Source organism: Mesoplodon densirostris, chromosome 16 (assembly GCF_025265405.1).
Source record: "Mesoplodon densirostris isolate mMesDen1 chromosome 16, mMesDen1 primary haplotype, whole genome shotgun sequence".
NCBI classification, from domain to species: domain Eukaryota; kingdom Metazoa; phylum Chordata; class Mammalia; order Artiodactyla; family Ziphiidae; genus Mesoplodon; species Mesoplodon densirostris.
In genome coordinates, this window is record NC_082676.1 from 595,425 (window position 1) to 623,155 (window position 27,731).

Sequence of the window (27,731 nt, forward strand, 5' to 3'; positions counted from 1 at the left end):
GGACTCACTTCATCAGCTCAGGGTCTTCCTTGTCATCCTTCGCGGGTGTAGCCTTGGCTCCAGTTTTCTTGGCACGAGGGCAGCCTGACAAGCTGGTTTTGGAAGAGGAAACAATGCCACAGTGGTCCCGGGACAGCAACGTCTCACACACACACCCTGCCTCACCCTCCCCTTAAGCTCTGTCACAGCACCCCGGCGGCCCCCGGCAGCAGGGCCACACGCAGGAAGCGGCACCGTGTGCCCCCAGCTCTGGCCAGAGGGTGCCCTGATCAGGCTCTGGGAACACTGGCAGTTCCGATGAAAGGGACGAAACCGCCTCTGGATGCAGCAACGTTAATGTCTTACTTGGAGCCTGGAACTCCGTCTGAGGAGGAAACCGTCCCCACCCGCTCCGGCCTGGCACCCAGGGCACGGCAGGCTCACCTCCGGTGCGATGCGTAGTTCCCCGTTATGTGGCCGGAGCCGTCGCAGCCGGGTGTGGGGCACCTGCGGAGGAGAGCGGAGCTGGGACCAGAGCCACGGAAGTCACTTGGCCACAGAAGACGCCTCTGTACTGAGCCCCCTACAAGTCCACCCACTAAGGTCTCACCAACGGCCACGTGTGTCCCAGCCAGCCTGTTACCACAACCTCCGGGCCTCAAAGCTTGGCCACCCACTCTCCCCAAGGGGCCCCAGGAGGGCGGAGAGGAGAGCACGTTTCCGCTGCGGGATGATGGGCTCCTGGCTCAGCCTCCTGCTGAGGCTAGAGGACTAGGCTGGACTAGAAGGTTCCAGAACACATCTGGGCCTTTAAACAAGCGCTCAGGATGCAAAGCTCGCATCTAGGACCGGTTCATCCTCCTGAGCTGGCTGGAGGAAGACGGCCTTTTCTCACCGAGGGCTGCCATCGTCGTGAGCACGAACGGACAGCACCGAGCACCTGAGACGTGCCACCCCCAGAGTGGCGACGTCGGGGCGTGAGTCCTACTTGCTGAGCACTGAGTCCACACGGACGCAGGCTTTCGCGGGATGGCTGGCCCCAGCCGAGGGGAGGGAGGGGAGGGACAAACCACAAAAGCCCACTGTGTACACCCAAACTGCCTGATGAGTATATCACGTAGAAGGTAACAATTCTCCTCTGATACACCAGCTTGGGTTTTCTTATTTTTTCCCTGAATGTCCACTGAAGAAAAATGAATCATTTCCTGCTGGCGTCAGTGGGGAGAGCACCCAATCCTGCAGGTGGGTCCTCAGGAGGCCTCCTCCAGGGTGGATCTGCCGCCTCTGCCGTGTCCCTCGGGAGGGCGTGGTTTCGTCCTATGGGACCCGGCAGGACCATGGTGCTTGCATCTGGAGAGCCTAGCACTCACTGGGTGCTTATCTGCCATTCCTGGCTTCATCCTCACACGGAGAGAGGACTGTGGGGCCAAGGCCAAAACGTGGACCCAGAAGGACAGAGGGCCGAGCGCCAGCCGGGCAGGACACAGGTGGCCCGTCAATCCACAGAGGGCTCCCTCGCGCCCAGGCTCCGGCAGCGTCCGAGACCCTTCCTTTGCATCCTCCTCCCAGCCGTCAGTGGGCGACACTGCCCGCCCATCTCAGGCTGGCATGGCAACACGGAGGGGCTAGATGCCCAGGAGCCTCCTTCCCGACCCCTCGGGCTTTCTTGGGGTCCTCTCTTCACCCCTGCCCCAACTGTCACACATCAGCGCCTCCCTGGCCTGGCAGCCAGCCAACAGGTCAATCTCCCTTCGGTCGGGTTTGGGGTGACTCTGACCCCACTGAGGCTGGGATGCCTCCCGCCCGTCACGTGTGGTCATATTCCAACCCCCACATCTGGGGCAAAGAGGCTTTTGTGTTCTAACGGAAACCACCCACCACCTCTGTCCAGGTAAGCATCACCCTTGCAAATGAACCTCAGCTGCTGGGACCTCCTGCTCTGACACTCTGCGTCTCTGCGTGGCCCGCGGTCCCAGGGCGCCAGCTGCTCAGAAAGGCCCTCTGGGCCTCACTGAGGGCACCAGGGTGTCCCTCGCATGGCTCTCTGCACTGAGGCCCAGGCCTTGTGACACCCTCTGGAAGGACAGTGCTTCTCCTTCCTGGTCCTTCGCAGCTTCGGAACACACAAGCTGGGCGCTGCAGGCAGTGGCCAGGACGGCGGGTCCATAGCAGTCCCAGGCCTCTGTGGCCATAAGCACAGCTCTGGTCTGTGGGTGACACCCCTGCGAGTTGCAGCCTCTGGTGGTGTCTGTGAGCGGGTCTCAGGTCTGGGGGAGGTGACTCGGTGAGAACACGCACGTTGGGGCCCTCCTGCTCCAGGAAGGCGGGGCAGCCCCACCCTCCTTGCTGGCCTTTCCCCAAGAGGCATGTCCAAGAGAGGATGACATCACACGGCTGGAGAAGCAGGTGTCTGCTCTGGGCACCAGTAGCCTCGGCTACTCTTATGGCCCTGGGTAACCCCAGGGCCAGCTCCAGGAGCCCTCCCACCTTCTGTTCTGAGGGTGTTGTCTGGGCAAGACGAAGAGTCCATGCAGCTTGGTGCACAGCAGACGTCACCCCACCCCCACCCCTGTCCTGTGGCCGGGGCGGGGTGGCAGGGGGCTGTCCCCCAACCTGTGCAGAGCTCCCCCATGACGCCCTTGCAGGCTGGTGGCTGCACTCCGAACGCCCACACACGGAGTGGGCTGCGCAGCCCAAGGCAGCCGAGTCCCCAGCTCCTGACCACACTGGGCACGTGCGTGGGAAGAACAAACGCCCTTGGGATTTGATTAAAACACGGAAAACACATCGCCTGCAACTGTCACTGCAAACCGGGTGTTGATGGGGGGCCACCAAAAAAGACTCATTTGCAAGGCATGGCACAGGTGCCTTTGCCCCCCGTGGACAGGTCACCTTCAGCTGGCACTGCCACGAGGCTGATCAGGGTGCCAAACCCCCACCGAGCGGGGGAAGGAGAGAGGGGCATGGGGGAGCCAGGCCACATCCACATTGCGGCCTGCGAGAAGCAAGGAGCTCGCTCCACGGAAGGACCCCTGGGGGAGAGAAGCACGTCGCAGGGAGTTGGGGGGTGACTTGTTCTCAGGCGAGGGAAACTTTCCACTGCTAACTTCCAGGCAAGTCTGGGTTACGGTTCTTCACAGGCTCTCAGCCTCAGAAGGGCACTGGCCCTCCCTGTTGGCCACATTTCTGGACCCAGACCAAGTCCGCGTGTTCCTTCCAGGAGCCCCGACTAACGGCTCTGCAGGAAAAGGGCTACTGGGGGTATGTGGTCACTTCTAGAATTCCACCACCACTCAGGCAGGCCTTCAAACTGGAAAACCATGAAAACTGATCAGTTAGAAAAGCAAGTCGAATTGGAAAAGATAACAGGAGAAAGGATCACGAGAAAGATGGTAGAAGAAGACAGGAAGGAAAATGGGAAGAGGACGGTGGGGAAGAGTGCTTCGAACCTACAGGACTGAGGGCCTCGCTGCGTTTCTGGGGCTGGACACGGGGTGAACGGGCATGTGTGTGAAGCTGCCATGATGAGCTGAGCTTCAGAGCACGCAGGTGTCAAAGCCGACAGTTCCCAGAAAGACGCTTCTGGTCATGAACCCTGCCCAGCTGTGCCTGCGGGCACGGAAGGCCCCACTGGTCAAAGAGGCAACGCCACGCTTCTCCTGGCTGCTGGGACCACACGGGCTCCCCGGAGCCACAGAAATGAGGCCGGCAGGACCGGACACTCTGAGAGACCTGGAGCTTCCTGCCCCGTTTCTGAGTCGGCTCAGGTCGCTGGAAGCCTGCGGCAACCGTGGCCCTTCACCTGAGAGGCACCAGAGCCCCACTTCCTCTCTGGCCCCAGATGGGGATGAGCCGGGGAAACCCGGCCTGGATTCAGGGCCCCAGCACAGAGGCCCAGGGCGGGAGGAAGCCCCTGAAGAGGGGGCGAACCGAGGGGCGAAGAGGGGGCCCTCCTTCCACAACCTCGGTTCAGCCTGGAAACCCAGAGCCAGCGCCTTGTGGCTTAGGGCTTAGCTCTGCAGAAGGCATGAAACCACAGGCAATCACAGTCCCCAGGTCCAGCCCCAAGAGGACGCTGAGAGCCGGGAAACCTCCGGGTGCTTGCTGCTTGCCTGAGCAGGACCATCAAGCAGAGTGGCTGGTGCCACAGGGCGGCCCTGCCCAGACGTCAGGGGCAGGGGGAGCAGAGAGAGGGCACGGCCAAAGGAAGGGGTGAGCACGGAGGAGAGGCGTAGGGGGGAGGGCACGAGGGGCCAAGACGGAAGCGGCGGGAAGGGGCTGCCTGAGGAGGGAAGCGCACAGAGCTTCCTCTGCCGTCACCAGCACCCAGTTCACTTAGCAAGAGCTGCACGGCCTCTGAGCCACGGTGAGACGTACAAGCTAAGGCCAGTTCGGGACTCCTCCCGAATCTCCACGGCAGGAGGAAAGCAGGCCCAGACAGCCCGGCAGGGGTCCTCAGGAGAGGGAGAGAACGGGCCAGGCCACCACGAGCCAGAGCCGGGCCCTAGCCCTGCTTGGCCCTCCCGGGCCTCGGCCCTCAGAGGGGAGCGCGGGAGCGTGTAGCGGCCCCGGGCCCAAGGAGGCAGGCAGACAGCGGCGCGCAGAGCAGGGGGATACAGGCAGCAGTGGCGACAGCTCAGCCAAGCAGAATCAGCCCCTCCGTGGCCCTGCCTCTCGGCCCCACGGCCCTGTGCCTCGGACTGGGGCCGGCCGGTGCCAGAGCCCTGCAGAAGGCTGCTTTGGGCCGGAGCCTCCTGGAAGGCGTGAGCAGAGCAAGGAAGCCACCCAAGAGACGGGAGGCCAGGAGGGCAGACATACTTGAGGTCAGCAGAATGGGCAGCCATGAGGTTTCTGAGGCTCTTGTCAGCAAGAGGGCAACCAGAGAGGCTGAAAGAGAAGAGATGGGATATCGGGGTGAGCTAAGAGGGGGGGCAGGGGGCAGAGGCGCAGAGGAGGAAGACCCACCACGCGGCACCCAGGCCGGGCCAGACCCGCGTCGGGGACGAACCTGCGGTGGGAAGCATAGTTCCCAGTGATGTGGCCGCTGCCGTCACAGCCGGGGGTGGGACAGCTGGACAAAGGAAACAGAGCGTCAGAACAGAGAGCGAGGCAGCCCCGCCAGGCCCGCCCCCCAGGCTGAGCCCGCTCGGAGAGGGCGGCGGGCACCTGCCTCTGGCTCACCCGAGAGCCAAGGCGCGTCTCCTCCCCGCCAGCCCTCGGAGCCGGGCCCTCGCCTCTCCGACTACAAGTTTCTCCCACACAACTTAACTCAAGAAGCAATGGGAACCCACGTGAAGCTCAGCCTAAAGTTGGGGTGCCTCCGAAGCAAACGTGCCGCGCATGCACACGTGTGCGCGCTGGGGGATGGGTGTGCAGGGAGCCCCTTCCTGACGTGGCAGGGCCTTCCCCGAGGACAAGGCCCCAGACCAGAGCCATCCTGGGGCGAGCCAGCTACAGGGCAGGAGGAATCTGGAAGCTGGCGGGGTTCGGGGCAGGAAGAGGAGCCCCAGGAACAGACTCTAAGCGTCGGTGGGGCTGCATCACCTGAGGGGCAGGGGCCAGGCCTCTCACGTCCCCTAGGGAAGGTGGTTCTCGGTGGGGGCTGGCCAGAAGGCTGTGGGGTAGCTCACGTCTACCAGTAGCTGCCCCCTCTCCAGTGGCATCTGGTTAAACTGACTGGGCTGCCGGAGCTGAGGACACGGAGCCCAAGGCAGAGCGCACCTCAGGCGGGGGCGCCGAGGGCCAGGAGCGCAGCGGGCGCTCGGGGCTGGTCCCCTCCCCTCAGGCCTTGTCTGCTTTGTGGGCCACACGGGGGCTCGCCCTCACTCTTTATCGGCCTGAAGGAGTGGCTTAGAGGCCAGCGTGGTACAGGGGTGAGAGGACGCCTTCCCCCGCTGCCTGGCCCAGGAGGGTCCTAGTAGCAGAGGCCCAGCCTCTGCCCACCAAGCAGCCAGGCCAGGAGGGCGGCCAGCGCGGGGCTGCGCGGGGCCAGCCCGGTCGTCACAGGCTCCCACTGAGGCGCGCTCCTCTCCAGGCCGTGGCGGTCCCCTGAGGGGTCCTGCCGTCCAAGGTGGGGACTTACGTGAGCAGCTCCTTCTTTATGTCCTTGGAGAGAAACTTCAGCTTAAAGTTGGCCAGGGTGACCTCCCCGGGGTACTTCCTCTCCTCAAAATTCTCCTCCGACACTTCCTGGTCATCTGCTTCAGAAGAAGCAAAAGAATGGGCTGCTGGTTCTGACTGCAAAAAACCAGCAGGGAGAGGTTTTAACCAGCTGGCGGGGGGCCGGGCGCCCGACCCGGGGGCTGAGGGAGAGGGGCCTTTCAGAACTATGTCCACAGAGGCATTTTCCGGAGTCTCCTGTCTTCTGGAAGCAGGAGGAAGACACAGAAAACAGCACCCCGAGGGGCTGGGTGCTCCCTCAGCTCAGCCACTGCTCCTGAGCTGCCCGGGAACGAGCAGCCCCGGGCGCTGCCCAGCACCGCGGCTTCTGACGCCCTCCGCGGACTCAGGCAGGCGGGTGACCGCCAACTACCCGCCCTGGGCTGCCATCTACACGCCAGGGTGTACACCAAGTGTGGCTCCTTTGGGGCTCGGGATGCACTCAGTAGGCAGTGGCACTAAGTGCTTGTTGAAATGCTATGAGGATGAGATGGCACAATGTGTAGAGAATGATCAGAAATAATCACAGCGACCTTGGGACCGTCTGGCCCTACCGTACCCCAGCCAGCACGATGACCTGAGCGCAGCAGGCACCGAATAAGCACTTTGACCTCAAGTGTGGGGCCTGGAAGTGTTCAATCGCCCCCCAAGGGCAGGGTGCCGTGGATGCAGGGTGCACAAGGGGGGCAGTCCCTCCGCCCAGGCGCAGGGAAGGAGTCCACGAGTCAGGAAGGTCAGTGCCCTACAGGTCAGTCTGCAGCAGACCATCAGCCCCCGTGGTGGATCACAATTCAGATCTCAGGACTGGTACTTGCTGTGCATCCCAGGCACGCTGTCCAACCTCCTGGGCAGCACACTTTGAAACTGGAAAACATAGCAGCCCCTCCCAGGACGTGTGGGGATGGAAGGAGGAAAGGCCCTTGGCACCACGTCCTGCTGTGGTCACTGTTGCCACTGTTACTATTACTGAACAAGGCACAGCTGGGTGGACGAAGTCCCTCAACTTAAGCCCAGCCTGCAGGAGAAACGGGGCTCTCCTGAGGGGGGGACCTGAGGGGGGGCTGCTGCCAGACTTGGGTGAGGTAAGGCTAAAGAGTGGGGCAGGATGCTCAAGGAGCCTCGGACGGAGCTAGAAGGAGGGTCTGAGCAGGGAATCCAGGGCCATGGTAGAGGGACTGGGAAGGCCTGATCCAGGACCTGTTTCTGGGGGGTCACCCAAAAGGATGTGGGCACCTGTGCCCAGGGCACCGGGGAGGAGAGGAAGGGCCTGGGGGTCAGCTGAGGCTTCCTGCTGGAGAGTGGACTGTGGACCATGGGGCAGAGCGGCAGGCTTCTGTGGCCAGGGACCACAGGACCTCTGAGACCAGGGTCACCCCCAGAGGACATGACAGTCCTGGGAGGGGATGAGGGCGCTCAGGGGGCACGTGGAGGGCGCGGGGGGCAACGTGGCCAGAGAGGCCAGCCTGAGCTGGGGTCAAAGAAAGGGGCAGGGAAAGGGAAGGAGCCAAAGAAGGGGCCGGAGGGGCGGAACCGAATAAGGGCGACCGCAGACGTGGGGACGCCACACTGGTGGCCCAGAGAGGACCAGGAGGCGCCACCAGGCTCAGACTGCGGCCTCCTGCGGCCCCGGGTGGGCACCCTCCGCCAGCCTCCCTCCCCGGGGGCTCCCTCTGAGAGAGGTGGCCCTCTTCTGAGGCCAGACGTTGAGTTGCAGCCACGTGACTCCGGCAGAAGACCTAGGCCTGGGGCTCAGTCGGCTCCTCTGTAAAGTGGGCTTGCATGCGAAGCCTGTAGAGAGAGGGGCCCTAGCTGGCCCTGAGGCTGGGACTGCGGGGGGGCTGGGCTCTCAGAGGGACCCTCACCACCACCCCCTCCTGCACAGGAACCTGCCCCCCTTGCCCTCCTGGGAGTGGGGGCTGGGAGGGCACCCACAGGCCCGTCCACACTGTGCAGAGGCCACCTGGTCTGAGCCCTCAGAGCGCGGCTTTGCTGTTCGGGAGGCTCTTCTCCTTGGGGAAAAGCCCTCCATCAGCCCCCATCTCAGCTGGGTGGAGTAACTGGGAAGGGAACGTTCCACTGCCCCCAGACTACAGCTCCAACACAGCGGCCTGGTTTGCGGCTCTTTACCAGGCAGTACTGTCCTGGGACTCTGGCCACTGGCCACCCAAGGGGCTCCTGAGTCCAGGAGTTTTCTCCTGCCTCCGTCCAGGGAGCCAGGCGCCTGAAAGTGTCCTGGGGACAGTGAGAAGAGGCTGCTGCCAGTGTTCAGGGTGTCCCTAATCTGGACAGCAGGTTGGTGGGAGGCCCACAGAAATGAGGAATTCGGAGCCATTCCCAAATCATCCCCCGTGGGATCTGAACAAAAGCCCTCTCCTCCCCGTGCTCTGGGAGAACCACATTGGTGTTGACCACTGATTCTGCAGAGGTGAGAAGGCCGCCTCTCTCTCGCAGGGGACAAGGCCACAGACTGGCCCCATGGTGGAAATCCCTCCAAGAAGGTGGGCTCAGCTGCCCGAAGGGTGCAGAACCCTGGGTGGAAAGGGGCAGGACGCACGGAGGCTCTGCCTGGAGCGAAGGTGCGTTCACACCCGGCCTCGGGTAAGGCAAACTGGCCACCCGCGCCTGCTCAACCTTCCGCCAGCTCAGGACCCCAGGACCCACCTCCTCAGGTTCCTCCTCTCGCTGGCGGCTGGGCTTGGTGTAGTCCAGGGGCCGGTCCCACTCGTCCTGGCGGGAGGCATGGCTGGACTGGGGCGAGGTCACGGAGCTGCTGGGGGCGCCAGTGATGCTCTGGCCCTGGGAGGCATCAGGTGAGGTCACTCCAGGGCCACCACCACCGCCGGGGAAAGCGTTCTCCCGCCTGCGGTGTCTGTGCATGCTCAAGTCCAGGGTTCCGTTCTCATCCACCTCAATGTCTGTGGCCTGCGTTGCAAAGGTAACGTCTGTGTTAGACACCACCCCCTTCCCGTGTGTGCCTTCTGGTCCATTACGCAGCTCCCCGGAAGCCCAGACAGTGCCTTCCTCCAAAGGAAGCAGAGCCCAGCAAGCAGAGAAGAGCCCGTGAGGGAAGAAAGCGCCCTGAGGTGCCGTGTGGACTGCACTCTGCCCACTCCCTCGAGGCTTCCAGCGCCGTAAAACCAGACCCTTGACACGGCAGCTCGTGTGGGCCCCCAAACACGTGCAGGGCCTGCAGACTCGGCGAGATACGGGAACACATGTGTGCACAGCCACTGGGGCCCCCTTAGGCACAGCACACGGAGTTCGGAGGGGACCCATCCAATGCCTCTGCCCAGCAGGGTCAACGGTCAGGAGGGAGAAGAGGAGAGAGTGGTGATCACCTAGTAGACCCTGGGTTCGCTGAGCCCCCGTCGTGCAGGCGGCACGTGCCCCTGACTGCAAATCCCAACCCCCTTCTCTGCCTCCGAAGGGTCTCCTGGCGGGGGACACACCAACCTTGCTGGGCAGGTCCTGCGGCTTCGTGCTGAGGTTCTCGGGCATCTCCCAGCAGCGCGTGGAGAGGTTCAGGATGGCCGTGGCGGCCATGTGTGCGGCCTCCGCGTCATGGGCGTAGTCGAAGCCTGTAGGAGAGGACGAGGTGCAGGGGCTGGGCCTGGGGGGAGGGGCCTCTGGGGAAGGTCGGGCTGCAAAAAGGGAACCACAGCAGGGCTGATAGACAACCTGGACGGGAGGCGGCCGCGCAGACATGGGGGGCGGGGGGACTTTGGGGTGGCTGGGAGCAAGTACACAGGGCGCAGCTATGTGAAGGTGAGCCCAGGGCTGGGTCACCCACCCGCTGCCGGGAGCCTGCACACCCACCCCAGGCCCACCCTTGTCAGGTATTGAGAAGGCCGTTTCTATCTCGACCGTAACTTGGGCAGAAACGGCAAAGCCTCCAAAGACGTTCTAGCGTCCCTGGCATTTCAAACAAAACAAGTTGTCTGTCGGTGAATGCTTATTGAGAGACTAAAGTCTGCGCATAGGAGGAGGGTCTGGAATATCATTCAAGTAGGACAATTTTATCACAACATCACAAAAGGCTGATTTCGGTGTCGCCCCCGCCCCCCTCCGCCAATAGCCACAGCTTTGGTGAATAACATTATTGTTCAAATAAACACGACACAGGAAGGCATAAAATGTTATCTTTTCTAGTAACTGTGCTATAACCATAAGATCACCCTCAGGTATGATTTCTGAGTAATCAGGGTATCGCCAGCAAATTTCCAGCACCCCAGCGTAAGTGGGTGCCTTGCGGGAAGGCATGAAGCCCCCAGTCCTAACAAGTTGGAGACACGCTGGCACTCCAGGCGGCAATTGTACTGATCAGTGTTTCTATTATTAACTTGTAGGAAACTCATCGCCGCCAATTCTGGGGGCTGGCAACAGCCACCAGTAGCCGCCAGCGCCCATCTCATGTGTGCACTGGGGTGCTTTTCCATTCTATCTGTATTTCCAGGGCTAATACATTTGCAACTCACAAATTAGTGCAATAAGTGACCCCTCCCCCCCCCCAAAAAAAGACAGGAAGGCTTGTTCGGGAAGGTTTGGCGGAGTGAATTTTGTTAGTGCTGAGCACCCGAAAGTTTGCTGCTAATATCACAAATGGCACATTGTATCCAGCAAGATGGTCCCCACGCAGGAAGCATCTGTCCGGTACCCAGGCTCAGCACAGCGGTTGTCTGATCCTCCCAGACCCCCACCCCCTGAGCTAGAATAAACTGGCTGGGAACGGACAGCCAGGGGAGGGCACGCTCGTAGGGTGAACTACGGCAGCGACGTCGTTAAGTCTGTGGACACGCACGGCATAATGGACTTGGGTGTGTTTCACGTGTAGTGAGGAGACACATCCAGTTTGATGGTGAGCATTTGGGCAGCAACATGGGTGAGACACGGACTCTGAGAAAGTCGCCACGGGGGGTTGGGGCCCCAGGGTGCAGAGGACCGACACGCTGCTGCTGAGGGCGCCCCCTCTGCTGCCCCTCAGACGCTACACCTCCGGGAGCCGCTCTCCCCAACTTACATTTAAAGGCTTTCGGTGAGGTTTCGCTGGTCTGAATCTTTGGGGCAAGCATGCGCTTGCCAAAAACCTGAGCGTCAAAACTTGCGTAGTCGAAGGTGACCTTGGAGAACTTCTCCAGCTCCTTGGCCAGGTTGGCCCTGGGTGTGGTGGAGGCCACGCTGGGCCGGTAGCTTCCATATGGAGGGACCTCAAGCTGCTTCACGAAGCACATGGGCCTGGGGTGTGAGACGGAGATGAGAATCATGAAGACAGGACGCCAGCACTCTGTGCTGTTCATCCCAGGGACCCGTGCCATGGCCTGGCCCAGCCATCCCTCAGACCCCGGTGCGGACAGAGACCCAGGCAGGCCCTCCCTCACGTCCACCACTACAGGGGGCCTAGGGGCTGATGTGCAGGAAGAATTGCCCCAGGGACGAAGCCCTAGGAGAAGAAGAAACAGTGCGTGTCCCCTTGCAGCCCGCGTCAACAGAGAAGGGAATGAGAAGAGCAGGTTTCAGAGCCCTTTGCAGGGAGCCCTGGAGGAGCGCCCTTAGGGCGGCAGGCAGCCAAGGCAGGATTCTGGTGGTGGAATAACTTACAATTCCCCAGAGGGGAGGGAGCTGGGGGGCCTGGAGGGGACATGGAGGCGTTTCTGAGAATCAGCCTCAGGGCGGCCGACTCAGCCCTTCGCAGCGAGGGGCCTAGCCCTCCCAGGTCTTCTGCTGAAAGTCACTTGAGATGCCCCTGGAGGGGCTGCTGCAAGGGTTAAAGACAGGCCTGAAAGGACGCTGCAAGCATTCAGTCACTGTTACTGAAGCTCTGGACGAGCTCAGATTTTTAAATGCACAAGAGATGGTGCGAACGCACCAGCCCTGACAGCACTGGAGCCACGGCAGGAGGAAGCTCAGCCTGGCAGAGCAAGGCCACAGGGTCTGTACCGCTCTGTGCAGGGGCTTGTGCACCAGTCAGCTCAGAGAGAAGAGAGCGGGGGAGGCAGCGACTTTAGTCTGGAAAAGGTGGGTGGGCGGAATTAAGACGGAGCCAGTGGTGAGGCCCCCAAGGTGCCAGGCACTATAAGAACTTGAGCGTGACCCGAAAATAGGAGCCGGGTGCCAGGAAGACCCTGCAACCACGATAAGGCTGGCTCTGAAAGGCCTTGGGAAACCGATGCCACCAGAGCGCGAGCAGGCTCTCCTTCCCCAGGAAGGGCAGGGGGGCCCCTCTGGACCAGCCAGTGGCATCTGAGAAGTTGCTGGTGAGTGCTCAGGCACCCCTGCGGGGAGACAAGTCCTACACTTAATGTCTGTGCCACGTTTTGGTGGCTTCCTCAGCCAGGGCTTCCGCCAGCAGCAGACTCAGTGTCCGTGTGGCCCACAAAGCTTTGCAAAGATTCTCCCCACACCCTGGGGTACAACATCCAGAAACGCGGCCCCATGGAACACGTGGAGCCTGCATGGAAAGCTCTGCACCCGGGCCGCCACTGCTACCATCCGGCCTCCTCACCGAGGGCCCGGGGAACAAAACGTCCCCGCCTCATTCAAGCCTCGTGAGAAACTTCTGAAGTCGATAACCTTGTTGTCCCACTTTTACGGGCAAACAAACTGAGTCACATTCCCGGGGCACAACCTCCACATCTGGCACCTGTTTGGCCCCCACCCTGGCCTCACCAAGCCTTACCTGCCTGGTAGTTTGACATTTTGTCAGTGACTTGGATCAAGGCAAGAAAACCGACAAGAAGCCAGAAGGAACAGGAATAAGATGGAGGAAAGAAGCAGTTTCCACCATCGTGAGCGCCCCCTGGTTGAAAGAAGCCAACTGGAGTGCAGGGCGCCCCAAGGACAGGGCTGCAAGGGCTGCCCAGTGCGGGAGGGCGAGGCCCAGCCCGGAGACCACTTGCACGTGACCCTCTGAGGCCAAGGTGGGAGGCCAGGCTCCTCAGGCAGAGGCTCTGCCAGTCACATGCCAGGGAAGGGACAGGTGGGTGACGGAGGTGGCCCGCCCACCTCCAGACCACGGTCTGTGCCGCCGCCCGTGCTCATGACTGCCAGACGCCGGGCCTGTGCAGGGTACAGTGGCCCTGGTCTCCCACACGCTCCTTTGGGAGACGGACGTGGAACAGGAGTCTGGACGGGACGACCTGTCAGTTCCAGCTCCTCGGAGGTGAGGGAGCAGGGAGTCCACTGAGCGAGGACCCGGGGGTGAGGGAGAGTCCGCCAGCATGGTGGGCGCCAGAGAACCGGTCCCAGTGGGAGGAGATTCTGAAGGGGGCTGCCGGGGGAGTGTGTGGCCTTGGGAAAGTTCCTCAGCCTCTGGCCTTGTGCGTGGCACCTACAGGAGCTTGCAGGTGAGGTCACACTAAGCAGACTCGTTCTAAATGGTCTTTCAGAAGCCCGCTCATGGATGAGCCATGTCTACATGCACACATGGGTGCACACACACACGTGTGCATATGCACCTAAACACACAGCACCTCAAGGGTCACAGGGAGTGGCACTCTGGAGGGTGCTGCTGGCACCCACTCCCCTCCCCAGTTCAGGGCCCGTCCCGGGGTGAGCAGCTCCCAGGGCTCCCTAGACAGCAGGGGTCCTTGGCTGGTGCAGCCCACTCTCTCCAAACAGGACCAGCGACTCCACAAACAAATCCCTGAACACAGCCCGTGCTCCGCAACAAGAGAAGCCACCACAATAAGCATGTGCACCACAACGAAGAGTAGTCCACACTCTCCACAGCTAGAGAAGGCCCGCGCGCACCAATGAAGACCCAACGCAGCCAAAAATAAATAAATTATAAAAAAAGAAAAAAGAAAAAAAAGGGGCTTCCCTGGTGGCGCAGTGGTTGAGAGTCCGCCTGCCGATGCAGGGGACACGGGTTCGTGCCCCGGGCCGGGAAGATCCCACATGCCGCGGAGCGGCTGGGCCCGTGAGCCATGGCCGCTGAGCCTGCGCGTCCGGAGCCTGTGCTCCGCAACGGGAGAGGCCACAACAGTGAGCAAGGCAGGGGCAGCCGTGCGGGTGTCAGTGCCCACAAAACCACCCTCCAAGTCCGCCCTGGGAGACACAGACACACGAGCGTGGACACACACACACAGCAGCGGAGAGGCGACTAGCCCCCTGGGCACTTGGGGAGGCAGCCCATGAAGCCAAGCAGGACCCTGCAGGGCCTTCCCAGGTAAAAAAGCCCCTGCGTGTCCCTGATTCTTGTTTGTAGGGGAAAAAGAAAAGTCTTTCAGCCGCTTAGGCCTTCCCACCCAGTTCCAGAGCAGGTTCAGCCAGTTAATCGGACGACAGAGTCACGGGGCTCCTATAGTTCCTCCTGAAGAGACAGAGGTGACAACCTGACGCGTACCTCCGAGTCATTCTGCAGAAACTAAGACCCCCACCCGGTGGAGGGTGGTGATGACGTGCTGACCACAAGCACGTGCACCCCAGACTGGTGGGAACCGTGAGGCTGAGATTCCCGAAACGTCCCCCAGCTACCTCACCATCAGCTGATCAGAAGGGGGCCCACGAGCTGATCACCATCCTGGACCCTCTCCCCTCGCACTGGCTGTAAAGACCCTGCCCGAGAGCCATCGGGGAGTCGCGTCTTCTGAGCACAAGCCACCTGCTCTCCTTGCTCGGCTCCTGGAACAAACCTTCCTCTGCTCCAAACTCTGACCCGGTTTTGGTGTGTTTGGCCTCACTGCACATCAGGCACATGGAGGCGGGTTCGAAAACACCCCTCCCGGCCTGTGATTCATTTCACTCACCTGAGGATCCGATCCGAATTGGAGCTATTCTTGGAGGGATCTCCCGTCTGTGGCTGTTGCTTCTCGTGAGATTTGGCTAATTTTTCGGCAGCAGCAATAGGACACCCAGACAAACTAGAGGAAGGACAAGAGGACAGCTGAGCCCTCCTCCAGGCCCCACCCATCTGAGCCGGGAGCCAGGCGTCAGCAGGAGCTCAGGGCAGGCTGCCTTGCCTGTCGAGGGGCCTTTCCCCCAGGTCTGTCCTCAAGCCCTCAAAGCACCTGCTGCTCAGTCAGCTTCTGTTTTTGGAAATTCTAAGCCAATGACACAGGGACAAAACGCACCCTAAAGTTCTTCAAGGCTCTGAGCAAAGGCACCTCCTCTGGGTGGGTGTGGGGCCCGGGCCCGCCTCTCACCTCCCTCCTCTCCCCTCACCACCAACCAGAGCTGCTCACATTCTATCAGCCCACGGGCCATGGACTGGGTGCTGACCCTGGAGGACATGGGCCACCAGGGTCACACGAGGAGGGCACAGGTCCTGCCCAGGAAAGCACCCAATCCGAGACACCACGGATGCAGCTTCAACTGTCAGAACTGAGAAACTGTGATCAGCCAGGAGAGGTGACATAATCCCAGCAGTGTTGGGGAATTTAGTCTCTTCTCAGTGACTGGACCTCAAAAACCCTGGCCAATCGTTCCAGCTGAGTGTCACTTGCTGGAGCCACTTCACGCCCCACCACGGTTGCAGCTACCCATGGCTCGGGGCGAGGGCGAGGGATACGGCGACCTCTCACCAGAAGACGGCAGACAGCTCAAGCACTAGGGTCTCAGCACCCCTACAGAGCAGCCAGGCTCGGTCCCGGCTGCTGAGGTTCTGCCTTGAGCAAAAGCTAGTGTCCAGAGGTTTCCCGAATCTCAGCAGGGCGGGGTCTCTACCTGGCTCTCCCCACAGGCTGCAGGCCTCCCTGCGCTGCGTGCGCCCGTTCCTCCAGCCGCCCTCTGGTCTCTTGGGACCCCCACTCACAGTGGCACAGGTGACCACCCCTCCAGGTGCTGCTCTGCTTCCGCCAAAGGTCTGCCCTGACCGTGCACTCACCCCAAAGAGCAGCACACAGGGAGACCGTGTCCCAGGCTGGGGCACGCACTGCAGGCACCCCCCTCCATGGCCCTCACCATTCCCAGCCCAGCCCCGTACCTTCTGTGCGTGTTACGGTTGCTATTCACGTGGCCCTGGCCTGTGCAGCCAGGAGTGGGGCACTTGAGCACGTTCTCATGCATGGCCAATACTGCAAGACAACCAGGGGAAGCCGGTGAGCACCACCAGCCCCGGAGGGTGCAGGAGCCCCAGGCCCACCCTCAGTCAGGCCACGCCCCCTCTCAGTGTGGCCCTGGCCTCCCTGAGGCAGAAACCTTACAACCTCCCTCCTCTAAACTTACCGGTCACGATTGTTGCCCCTCGCCTAGAAGCAGGGGCAGCTTTTCTCCTGAGCCCTCAGAACACAGACAGCGGCCCCTCCCCAGCTCCAGGGCCCGGCCTCCCCTCCTGTGTGCCCGTGTCTGTGGCCGGTTTCCAGGGGCCCTGATCCAGGCTGCCGTTTCAATGTGAATAACTGGGCATGCTCCATGTCGCCATGCTTGTAGGGCCCAAGTTTGGGCTTCTGGACGTGCCAGTCCAGAGGGACAGGGTCCTGGGTGGCCACTCCTCTATGTGGACACCAGCCAAACACCAGAGGCAGCCTGAGCCGTGCAGAGCTACTCACTCTCCGGGGGGATCCTGTCCTTGTGGGGGCAGCCAGACAGGCTGCGGTGGTGCGGGTACAGCCCGGTGACGTGGCCGGTGCCGTCACAGCCTGGGGTCGGACACTTGATCTCACGCTTCTCAGCTCTTGAGGGATCTAAACACACAAGGCCTATCAGTCGGAGGGCAGCCAGGAAGCTGGGTGGGAGGTGGTGAGCAGGGAGGCGGCAGCCGGGCAGCTCATGACCCTTCACGCTGGCTGTCCAGAGAGGAGAGTGACCAGACTGCCCATGAGCCCAAAAGGGACCGTGGCTGGACAGCACGGGGACCCTGGAGAGACCGCCACACTGGCCGTCTGGGTGGAAAAGCTCCCCACAGATTGCGGCAAGCCACAAACAGCGGGACCCGCAGGGCTTTAGGGGGGACCCCCCGGATGGCGGCTGCCACCTTCTGCCCTGTCCTGCTAATGTCATGCGAGGGCCACTGGCTTCGGGGTGGGAGCCAGGCCTCTGCACAGAGAGGTCAAGCTGTGTGACAAGGTCTCTGCCAGGACACGTCCTTTGTATTTGACAATAACGGGGACCGAGGGGCTGAGTAACTTACCCAAAGCAGCTAATAAAGGCCTGGGCAGAAATTTGACCCCAAACCTCAGTTACTGACCTCGTACAGCCTCTGCAGGCCCAGAGAGGTCACTTTCAGTGCGGGGCAGAAAGGAATGCCTCTCAGGACACACACGGTCCCCAGAGCATGGCCAGTGTCCCAGAGAAGCTTCCAATGAAGCCGTCCGTCCCCTTTGGTAGGGAAGCCACAATGCAGAAGTCACAGACCATGCTCAGAAAGCCCACCCCAGGGAGGGCAGGGCCCTGGCGGGCTCTGTGTGATTTAACTGGGAGGAAGTCGTCCTTTGACCATCAGGCAGGCAGGGGCACCCTAAGGGGCTCACAAGCCTCTCCCGGGCACCGCCTTCCTGCACTCGCTGTCGCCGGCCGCTCTGTCCAGGGCTTGTCCGGCGTCTGCACCTCAGCGTCAGTCAGCCCCTGAGAACCAGTCCCACTGTCCTCCGTGGCTCGGGCCTGCTCTACACTGCCCAGTGCTCCCAGCCTGGCCACCTGCCTCACCGACCACAGGCTGCTTCTGTCTGGCCCACACCACCTCTCCCGGCCCGTGCCCTCCAGCCTGTAAAGGCCTCAGGACTGGTCCATGGGTCCGGGACGGCGCATCCCTGGGAGGGGGCGGGGCAGGGCCAGGTGCCCGGCCTACCTTTGCTGCAGTAGCTCTTCCGGGTGGCGTCCAGGGGCCTCGCCGCCTTCCCCGGCTCGCCCGGGCCCAGCAGGCCTTGCTCAGCGGGTGGGCACCCCGGCTCGCGGACGGCCCGCACCTGCTCGGCCTTCAGGGCGATGGCCTGCTCCAGGAGGCCCAGGTTCCCGCGGGTCATCATGTCATACATCTCCGACTCATCCGTGACCGTGGACTTCTGGGACTTCGAGTCCTCGTCCTTGCCATCGTCGTCCGAGCGCACTTCCACGAGGACGGAGTATGCGGGCTTGGGGCTGGGCGGCGCCGGGCGCCGGGGCTCAGAGGCCTCCGGGCGGGGGGCGGGGGGGGCCTCCTCCCGGCAGATCACGTCAGGCGGGGCCTCCCCCACCTCGTCCTCGTCCTCCTCGTCCTCGTCGCCCAGGGCCACCCTCTGCTTGCTGGACTCCGCGCTGGCCACACCCTCCAGGGCCTGGGGACGCAGCTCCTGGGAGCGCTCACTGGTGACTTCGATCACTTCCTCTGCGTCCTCCGGCTGGATGAAGACATCCTTCTCCCCCTCGTCGCTGGTGGCTCCTTCCTCAGCCTCCTCCCGAACCAGGCGCACGATGCCGGCGCCCCGCTTGGCCCCCTGGCCCGAGTCTTCCCCGACCAGTGTCTCTTCAGCGATTTGGCCCAAATTTAGGAGAGAAGTTGCAATGATCTCCTGATAGCTGCTGTAGCTGCCCTTGGAGGAGCCCGTGAGGCTGCTGATGGGACTGGATCCGAAACGAGCCTTGACGGGGCTCCTTCCTGCACAAAATCAGAAACTGTGTGGGAGGTACACGGGGAAAGAGGACAGGTCTCCAGGCGGGGCTCCTCCAGCCTGCCCCACTGCCGCTGGGGGACACCAAACCCCCAGAAATGGGCTCGGGGTGGCCGTTTTGGTCAGCCCCTCTGTCCAGATCTGGAGATCACAGTAAACTTATGTCGGGAGGTGGAGGGAGAAATCACTGCTGTATTTTGAAGCTGAGAATTACTCTGATATTTTTGATTAATGGTCCTCCCTGTTATGTGTACTTTCTTAAATCAGGCGAATCTACATTTCATAAAATGGAGCTTAAAGAATGGATCAGGGCTTCCCTGGTGGCACAGTGGTTGAGAGTCTGCCTGCCGATGCAGGGGACACGGGTTCGTGCCCCGGTCTGGGAAGATCCCACATGCCGCGGAGCAGCTGGGCCCGTGAGCCATGGCTGCTGAGCCTGCACGTCCGGAGCCTGTGCTCCGCAACGGGAGAGGCCACAACAGTGAGAGGCCCTTTTTAAAAATGGTTTCATAACTGAGAAACAGCAAAAGTTGTTTTTAAAGTTTAAGTCTTTTAATTGCCATGGCTAAGACGCAGTGGGTGCTCACCACACCCAGGCCCCCTGGGATGATCAACAAGGACCCCCCCCCCCACCAGGGCGCAGCAGCCAGCCCACGTCCTCCCACTCTAGGAGGGGCCGAGCCAGGGCCGATGCCTGAGCGCCAAACTCCCTCCTTTATAAGGAACCCAGCAAGCGAGAGTCCCCTGGCCCTGCACCCTCTCAGGCAGAGCCGGGTCCCCAGGAGGGAGGCGGGTATGAGGACCCTCCCTGGAGTGGCTCCAAAATGAAATAAAAATCCACCTCAGGCCCTGAGAGGTGAGACCACCAGAAGCTTGGAGGTGTCGGGGGGTTTGGGCCTCAGGCCTCAGCCACATCCCCAGGACCCTACAGTCAGCCAAGGTCTCGGGACATGGACGTGTCCCAGCTTCACACTAGTGTTTGCCAAGGGCAGGGGGCCCCGCAGGAAAGAAGGTGCCAGCAGGGAGACCCCCTCAGTTCCCCCTGCCCGGCCCAGCTTCCCTGAACACCTGCACCATCTCCCCTAATGCCAAGCAGACCCCTTGCCCCTCCCGCAGGTGGCTCTCCTGAGGCCAAGTGGGGCGGGTCCATCTGAGACCCCGCCACATAGACGCACAGCCACATCCATCTGTCCGACCGTCTCTCACACACACAGACACACATCCAGATGCACAATGCTCACATACAGATGAGCCTCTGGGCCCCCCGAGCCCCAAGCGCCAGCCCCTCCCCAGGAAGCCTTGCAAACGTCAGACAAGAGGCGCTTGTTCTCAGCAGGGCTTCCTCGCTCGCGGGAGCCCTGCCTGCTCACAGGCTGCGATTCTCCGGGGCCACACTAAGCGCCTTTATTCAGGGGAGAAAGAGCAACAAAGCACCTTCAGCTGGCTCGGGGCGATGAATCTCCTCCTGTCCTGACGCCTCAGCCTCGTCCTCCTCCGCAGTTCCTTCCGATTCATCAGAAACAGAGGCGTCCTTCACCTCGGCATCCTCGCCGCCGTCGCTGTCCACGCCGTAGCCCTCGTCCAGAGCCAGCTTCAGGGGGTGCGCCTTCCGCTTGGACCCCAGGTGCTCGGCCTCGGCACCCTCCAGCTTCCTCTTCTTGGCCAGAGGGCAGCTCAGTAAACTGGGAGGGAGGAGGCCGGGCCACCTGTCAGCACCTCCCGGGCCCCCGGCCTTCACCCTCTGCAGCGCTTTCCCTGTCCTGGAAATTTCTGTCTGCATCTCATCACCACCCCTCCGCCAAAGCTCCAAACTCAAGACTGGCAGGTTGATGTGTTCAAAACTTTACAGTAATTGTCCGCATTAAAAAGGACCTGATTGTGCTTTACATTTCACTTCCTGCTTCTCTGGGAAGGCCTAACCTCAACGGCCCTGTCCACACCAGAGTCATTCCCCCTGGGATGGCGGGGGGTGGGGGCCGGCCCAGGCTGCTCTGCTGCGTGCCCACCACCCCCCAGGCAGGTCGTCAGGAGTGCCCAGGCCCTTCCTCCTTCACTCCAGACCCTTCACACCTTCACCCACCTCCTGAGCCTGGCACCGCAGTCGGGGGCCCCTGAGGCCCAGCAGACCCCCGGATGACAGCAGTGAGAACAGCCACCCAGCGTGTGCCGGCTCTGCTCTGGGCTCTCCTACACAGACTTCTCTGGCCTCACCGCGGCCCCAAAGGGGAGACACCGGAAAGGCACGCCACAGCCGCGCTCGGCCTCCCAGTAAGAGGGTCCCATGGGAGGCCACCACAGCTCAGCAGCCAAGAGCAGAGGTGGAAGGTTCTAGACCCACAAAGGGTCCCAGAGCAGGAGAGGAGCTCCAACCCCCTAGCAGCCCAACCTCTTTCCCAGGAACCTTGTTGAGGGCCCTCCAGCCTCCTTACCTTCGGTGCCTGGAGTACTTGCCCCGGATATGTCCCGAGCCCGTGCATCCGGGAGTGGGACAGCTGGGGGGAGACAAGCAGGGGCGGTCACCTGGGGGCAGGCCCCATGGGGCATGGGGAGAGGGTCCGAACCTCGGGGCCCACCCCAGACCCTCACCCTGGGAAGCAGAAGATTGTCTCCAAACAGTTCATCTCAGAATGGCTGCTTGCACTTTGCAAAACATTAATGAAATAAGTCACCCCCATTTATATAAATGAGTGGCTCCTCACAATTTTATGAGAGTGTTTAATTAAAGATCTGTGTGTATGAAATCAAGGCTGGACGACTTCCTTTTTCCACAATGAGTCTTTCCCATTGCAGGCAAACCACCACCAGGCTTCCAGCGGTGTGGGAACAAGGAAGCTCCAGGGTGCCCCCAGAACCAGCACCTGAAGGTGGCCCAAGGGCAAAGCACAAACACGGGGATCCTCCATGGCCTTCAAGATGCTGCGAGGCCCTGCCAGGCGTGCCCTTCGCTGGCGCACTGAGCTGAAGCCCCCCCGCAGGAACAACCCTGCGAAGGTGCAGTTTTGACCCGAGCCACAGGACCCCGGCTGGAGGTGGCAGCAAAGACCCCTCCCCAGAACTGGCAGCCTGGTGTGACCCCAGCTTCCCATGAAGGGAGGTGAAGCCAGGAGGGCCGATGACCCAGGAGCTGCCCTGAGACCGCGGTGGGGCGAAGCCTGGCCTCTTACAGCTCCAGGAGTTCCTCTCCCTTCACCATCATCTGTCTCCCCACAGAACCAGACGGTGGGAAGCTCTGGAAACTTCCAGTCACAGGCACAGACCACCCAACCCACTTCCCCAGGAGTCAGCTCCCCAGGGCAGCAAGGGGCCTGTGTGGGGCTTGAGGCCAGGGTCCTGTGGGCTTTTGAGACGGAGAACCCATGGTGGGAACAGGGGGAGCCCGAGCTCCTCCCGGGAGGGATCACCGCAAGGTGCCCCCATCCAGGAAGGGACCACCTTGTCGTCACAGGGTCTGAGCCCCCCACCTCCAAGCAGGCTCTCCCAGAGCCTGGGAAGGAAGGCTGTGCGGACCCGCCAACACCAGTGGGCTCCTGAGGCTCAGAAAGGGGCACCACTCCGGACCTCTGTCCAGACACACTGATGTGTCTAATCTGATTGATCACAGACCTGACTACAGAGGACTGTGGGGTCCCACCGGCCGGCAGCCCACACTCGCTGACGGATCAGCAAGAAACAGAACAGTCCGTGGAGGCAGGGTCGCGCCCCCCAGCGCAACGGTGGCCTTTGCGGGAGCCGGGGTCTCTGAGGGGGATGCACCCTGCCGCCCCCCATGATGAGGCCACCGTGGCTCGTCTCCTGGTGTTTAAAAGAAGAGAGGAAAGGAGAGAGGGAGGAGAGGGAGATGGAGGGGGAGGATGGGGGGTGAACACGCCAACTTTACTGTGCGTTTCCTTTCCAGACAGACAGGACTTGCTGCTGCCCGAGGCCTCTCCCTCCGAAGTCTATGCCCCACACTTGCTGTCACTTTCTCAAGAACTAGCTTTGAGACTCTTCACAAAAGCTCCTTGTTACTGGGGATCTGAAGCTGAGGTCCCAATTAGTCGATTAATCACTGAGTCACTCAGGCAATTAGGTGCCAGCTGCTGTGGCACTGGCACTGCCCCCAAACACGTCACCTGCTCCGAGCCACACCTCCGCCCACCAGTTCAGAAGCACCTGGCCTCCAGCCCTGAGGGCCAGCGCCTCCAAGGGCAGTGGGCCAGGCATGCGCCACACGTGCAGAGCTGCCAAGGGCCGCTCTGGGAGGGGAATCTGGAGACCCCCTTCTCTCCATGTGCCAGCAGAGACAGTACCCATTGAAAGCGACCTGAGACCCAGCCAGGGCCCCAGGGGTTCAGTGCCAGCAGGTCACCCTATGGACACCCCCAGTGCTGGTAGGATGCCCTCTGTGTGCTCGGGGCCGGAGGGCAGGGTGAGGCACCAGCTCCGGTTCCAGGCCTCTGGAGCCCCTCCCCAGCATGGGGGAAGAGGGAGACCCGGCCAAGCCCTCCCCCGATTCCCCAGCATGGCTCCGAGTGTGGCAGAGACAGGGAGGTGGGCAGAGGCCCTGCCTGCCCTCAGCCTGAGCGGGGTCCTGGCGATGGCTCAGAGGGATCTGAGGATCTGAACATAAACAGTAGCTCTCAGGCCATGGCGGAGGCTGGGAGGAGCTGTGCCCCAGCGGGAGCCCCTGGAAGGGACTGGCTTCCCTCCGGCCCCGTGGAGGCAGGTAGAGGGCTTCCCACTCCCTTCTGTCGCCTTGGCAGGAGCTGGCCAGTGGCTCAAGAGGAGGCCCTCAGGTGAGGACAGGCGGGCTGGGGACTGGGGCGTGGGCGTGGCAGACGGGCGTCCTTCCCGGGACTGGGAGACGCCCCAAGGTTGCTCCAAGAGGGGTCCACCGACTCCCTTCTGCAGAGAGGGCGGCGCCCACCTTCCCTGCATAAGCCACCTCCCACAGCATGGACAGCAGATGGGCCCCATGGAGACCGGGGCAGGGGGTGGGAGGGGGGTGTCTGCTGGCTCTTCACTGCGCAAAGGGAAAGGCCACCAGCCCCGCTTGTTTTCTCTCAGGGACTCGGCTTCAAGTCAGAGCAAGAGCTGAAGGGGCTCCGGGTGGGAGGAGGCAGCTGAGAGTCCTGCTTGGTCCAGGCCCACCCGCTCCTCAGCTTGTGTCCTAGCAACCGCCACTCGCCGGCAAGTGGCTCCCGGAGTCTCTGCTTGAGCCGGGGAAAGGGCCGCTGGGGGCCACAGATTCTGGGTCCACAGGGCGCAAGTCCCTCGTCCACAGAGTGTCCTGTGGGTGCGGCTTCCCTGTGACCCGTCCTCCCGTCAAGTGATTCCGAAGGGGTTCCTTTGACATCCCAGCGGAGAGTCTGCTCCAGAGTCGCTCTGCCTGTGCTGGCGCCCACTGCGGAGGCCCCGCGGGACCAACCACAGCCCCCCACGTGCTGGGGGCAGGAGTCGGGCTTGCAGCACCTGCCCCTTCCCGCGGGGTGAGCGCACAATCACAGTGCCTCGGGGATCGTGCCCCACGGGTGGTTCGTGGCCAACAAACGGTTGTGAACTCAGGCGTGAGTGGCACGTTCCACGTGGATTTTCCTCTAAGCATCGATTCTCAGAAATGGGAAGAATTGCTGAGGACATCGTCGCTAGAACACGTTAATGCATTTCTCCCCAGTTTCTCCATCAAATTGCGTGCGGGCCTCACTATTACCATGTAGACAGGGTGAGACCAAGAGATCGATGACGCTGCACAAAATCCAGATGCTCACACAATCCCCTTACTTACACTGGTCAAGTCCGCTCTTAGAATATTTCAAAGTAAATCTATTCTGGGTCATTTCTGCTTCAAAGTTTCAAGAGAAACTTTGCCCTTTGGGTTTGCCTTTCCAGTCTCCTCCATTACTTCATCTGTTACCAAAACTCAAGTCCTGTGCCCAGCCTCCTCCCCCTCGTTGTCCCCAGGATGTCCCCAGGTGAATGTCACATAGCCCAAGGGAAGCAGCACCTCCCCCGGGAGACCTGCTCTCCACCCTGTGGTCTGTGGCCCCTCTGAGCATCACGTGGGGTCTCCTCCAGTGGTCCACCCGCAGGCCCCTACCCTCCAGGGAGCCGACCACTGTGCTTCATGCAACTCCCAGGGGCCTGGCTTGGCTGCTGTGCCCCCCTCACCCTCCAGCCCTGCGGCCAGGACTGGCCTTTGAGCAGGAGGGTGTGTGATTCAGCTATTCTGGCTGCGTGAGTTCTAACCCCCCGAGCCTCAGTTTCCCCACTTCACAAGTGGGGAAACACCACCAGCCGCCAGTGCCTCCATGAGAATCCCTGAGGTTGGACTGCACTGTGCAGCCGCTGCAGGGCTCGCCGCGTGCGCGGGGCTCTGAGCACCGCTCCCATGTGCTTCCCTCCCGCCTCCAAGTTACAGCCTCAAAGGTTGAAGAGATGCTGGTATGTTTTGGGGTCCTCTCATTTTCCTGACTGCCAAAAGCCATCCACTCAACCACTATCTGGTGAAGAATAAGATGGTCCCAGCCCCAGATGTGTTCACTGTCTAGTGAGAATCTTCACACCTAAGAATGTAGAAGTGGCTCATGCCCTGGAACCATGTGATTAGGTGGACAGAGCTGTTCCAGGCTGGGGCAGGGGGAGCAGGAAGAGCAGCATCCACCCTCAGTAACTAGAAAGCCCTGCCTGTCTCCATCCTCGAGTCTGGAAGCCCACAGAAATGTCCATCAGGGAGTGGCCGTCACCCCCAACCCCGCAGCACAGGCAGAGCAGCACGGTGGTGAACTCAGCACGAGCTGCCCCAGGGGCGGGAGGCTGGGCTCGGAGCCCCTTCAGCCCTCCAACAAGCCTCAGGCAGGTTACCTTGGCCACAGTTCAAGCCTGGCCCCGTCTCACAGGAAATTTATAAAAATTAGACGGGGCATCCAGAGCCCACCTGGCACATTGGGGGCCCTCCCTTCCTTCTCCAGTGTTCTGAGCCAGATGCACTGGCACTACCCTCTCGTCCGGAAAGGGGGGATGCGAGAGGCTGGTTTCCTTGCCAGTCACTGGACACCACTCAGTGGAGCTCTGTCTGGGCAAGACGGCCCAGGGGCCGGCCCTGGAGGCCCCAGGAAGAGCCCAGGCCCACAGAACCTGCAGTCCGAAGGCCACGTGGGGTGATGCTGGGGCAGCCCAGCCCGTAAGCACTGGGGTGGCTTTCTCTCTGGCCTTCCCCCAGCCCCTCCCCTCCACACACACACAAAGGCTTTGGCCAAGCCCAGGACGGAAGCCAGCAGACGAGGGCGAGTCGACCTCTGGGGAGGAAGCCTGGCCCCTCCTGCTTCAACCCAGAAAACTGCCATGTGTCTGTCCTCTCTCCTGTTCAGGATGCCTGTCCCTGTGAGGCCGGCCTGGAATCTGGAAAGTCACAGCGCCCAGTCGATACATAAGCCACTGCCTGCCCTCAAGTCAGTGGAAGACTCGGGCGTGGGACAGCCTGTCCCCTCACCTCTGGCCGAGGAGCCACTCAGACAGCACCTTGCTGCTGGCTGAGGACCGTGGTGACAGTCATGCCCCAGGGGTGACAAGGTGTGAGCACATCTGTGCCACTGTGCAAGGCTGGCTGCGTGGTGGTGCCAGGACAAGGTGGGAGAGGACAAGGCAGGGCGAAGACAGATGCACACAGGCCAGGCAGAAAGGAGCCTCGTTAGGGAAAGCAGGGGCCCGGGCGCGACTGCTCAATTCCAAGCGCCCAGTGCAACAATTAGGACGAACGGGGTCACAGGCGTGCACCATGCTGGGTGCAGGCAGGAAGCCTTTCTTACCTGAGATCGGCACCTGTGGGCTCTGGGGGAGCTGAGTGAGAGAAAGAGAAACAGGGAAACTCGTGTGGGAAGCAGAACTGAAAAGGTACGTGTGTCTTCACAGCACAAGCGACTGAAGAGCGGGGGCGACCCCCGTCCTGAACCCCGCTTTCCCTGGCCTCCTAGAATGTTCTCCAGGGTCTCACGGAGGGAGCTGCCTCCTCCAAGCCGGTGCTCATGTCAGACCCCCCCCACCCCCGCCCAGTGGCTGCTGGTTTTGCAGAGTCGGACAGAGGCCCCAGCTAAGACAGGCTCCCTGGGACAGCATCTCTTTCTCTAATCTCAGGGAGAAGTCAGCTTCTGGCTGGAAAGAGGACCCAGAGGATAGAGCTGGCCAGAGAAGAGAACAGGTGGTCCAAGCACCTGGTCCCTCAGTGATGGGGCCACTGGGACGAGAACTTGCATTAGTCTGACTGGCAGACACTTGAGAAGCTCGGGGCCTCTGGCCCCTCCTTGAGGGCCACCCACGCACAGGAGCAGTGTGTGCCCTGTGGTGTCGGGGTGGCAAGGCTGGCCAGGGGGTCGGGACTTGGTCCTTGCAGAGCAAGCCGGGCCTCGGCCCCTCTCCCCACCCCAGTGCCATTCAACCCAGCAACATCCCAGTGCCCTCAGAGCCCAGACGGATCTCCTGGGAGGCAGAGAGGCTGGTGAAGCGAGGCTGGCGGCCCCTCCTTCCCAAGCAGATAGGTCTGTAGCCAGGTTTTGCTTCCCCCACTCTGCAGCGCTGGGGCTGCCACCTCCTCTCCTCCCCAGCAGGTGCATCTGGGCCAAAAGCCCCCCAGTGGCCGTGGCCCTCAAATGCACCCTGAGGCTGAAGAAGCCGGAGGCCACCAGGTGCCCGGTGTAGGGGAGGAGCGGCCCAGGGGCAACACACCGCTGCGGGACTCTGTCCTCCTAAGGACAACTGCTGCGGAAAGTGGCATTTACAGCTTTAGGACCCGGGACTCTTGGCCAGAGACAGGCTGTGGACGGCCCAGGCCAGACCCTGCTGGGAGGGGAGGGTGGAACTCACCTCGGACGGCCTTGGATCTTGTACGAGCTCTCTTTTCGTCATTTTCTAAGCTCATCTGCAAGTAAAAACAACTGCGCTGTCAACAGGAAGACGGGCAGAACCACCCCCTGTGTCTGCAGCGTCACCTCCAGGCATTCTCTGTCTCAAGCTTCACCGGTGCCTGTGAATCTGACACAGGAGACAAGGAACAGCTCACAGGGCAGGAATGGCCTGCGAGCAGCAGGTGAGGCAGAGGCG

At 61.7% G+C, this 27,731-nt stretch overlaps 1 protein-coding gene across 1 annotated transcript in view; it reads right to left on the reverse strand.

The window, feature by feature from the left end:
- MYT1 (myelin transcription factor 1) overlaps nt 1–27,731 on the reverse strand; it is a 43,260-nt gene that overhangs the window by 7,721 nt on the left and 7,808 nt on the right. Inside the window, exons 2-17 of the mRNA XM_060120558.1 lie at nt 27,495–27,549; nt 26,444–26,474; nt 21,089–21,151; nt 20,094–20,341; nt 17,861–18,646; nt 16,623–16,757; nt 16,058–16,148; nt 14,883–14,996; nt 11,156–11,370; nt 9,592–9,716; nt 8,800–9,060; nt 6,062–6,216; nt 4,988–5,050; nt 4,798–4,866; nt 424–486; nt 9–92 (exon numbers count right to left, since the gene is read on the reverse strand). Of these exons, the coding sequence (XP_059976541.1) occupies nt 9–92; nt 424–486; nt 4,798–4,866; nt 4,988–5,050; nt 6,062–6,216; nt 8,800–9,060; nt 9,592–9,716; nt 11,156–11,370; nt 14,883–14,996; nt 16,058–16,148; nt 16,623–16,757; nt 17,861–18,646; nt 20,094–20,341; nt 21,089–21,151; nt 26,444–26,474; nt 27,495–27,549 (2,558 nt within the window). The remainder of the gene's footprint in view (nt 1–8; nt 93–423; nt 487–4,797; nt 4,867–4,987; nt 5,051–6,061; nt 6,217–8,799; nt 9,061–9,591; nt 9,717–11,155; nt 11,371–14,882; nt 14,997–16,057; nt 16,149–16,622; nt 16,758–17,860; nt 18,647–20,093; nt 20,342–21,088; nt 21,152–26,443; nt 26,475–27,494; nt 27,550–27,731) is intronic.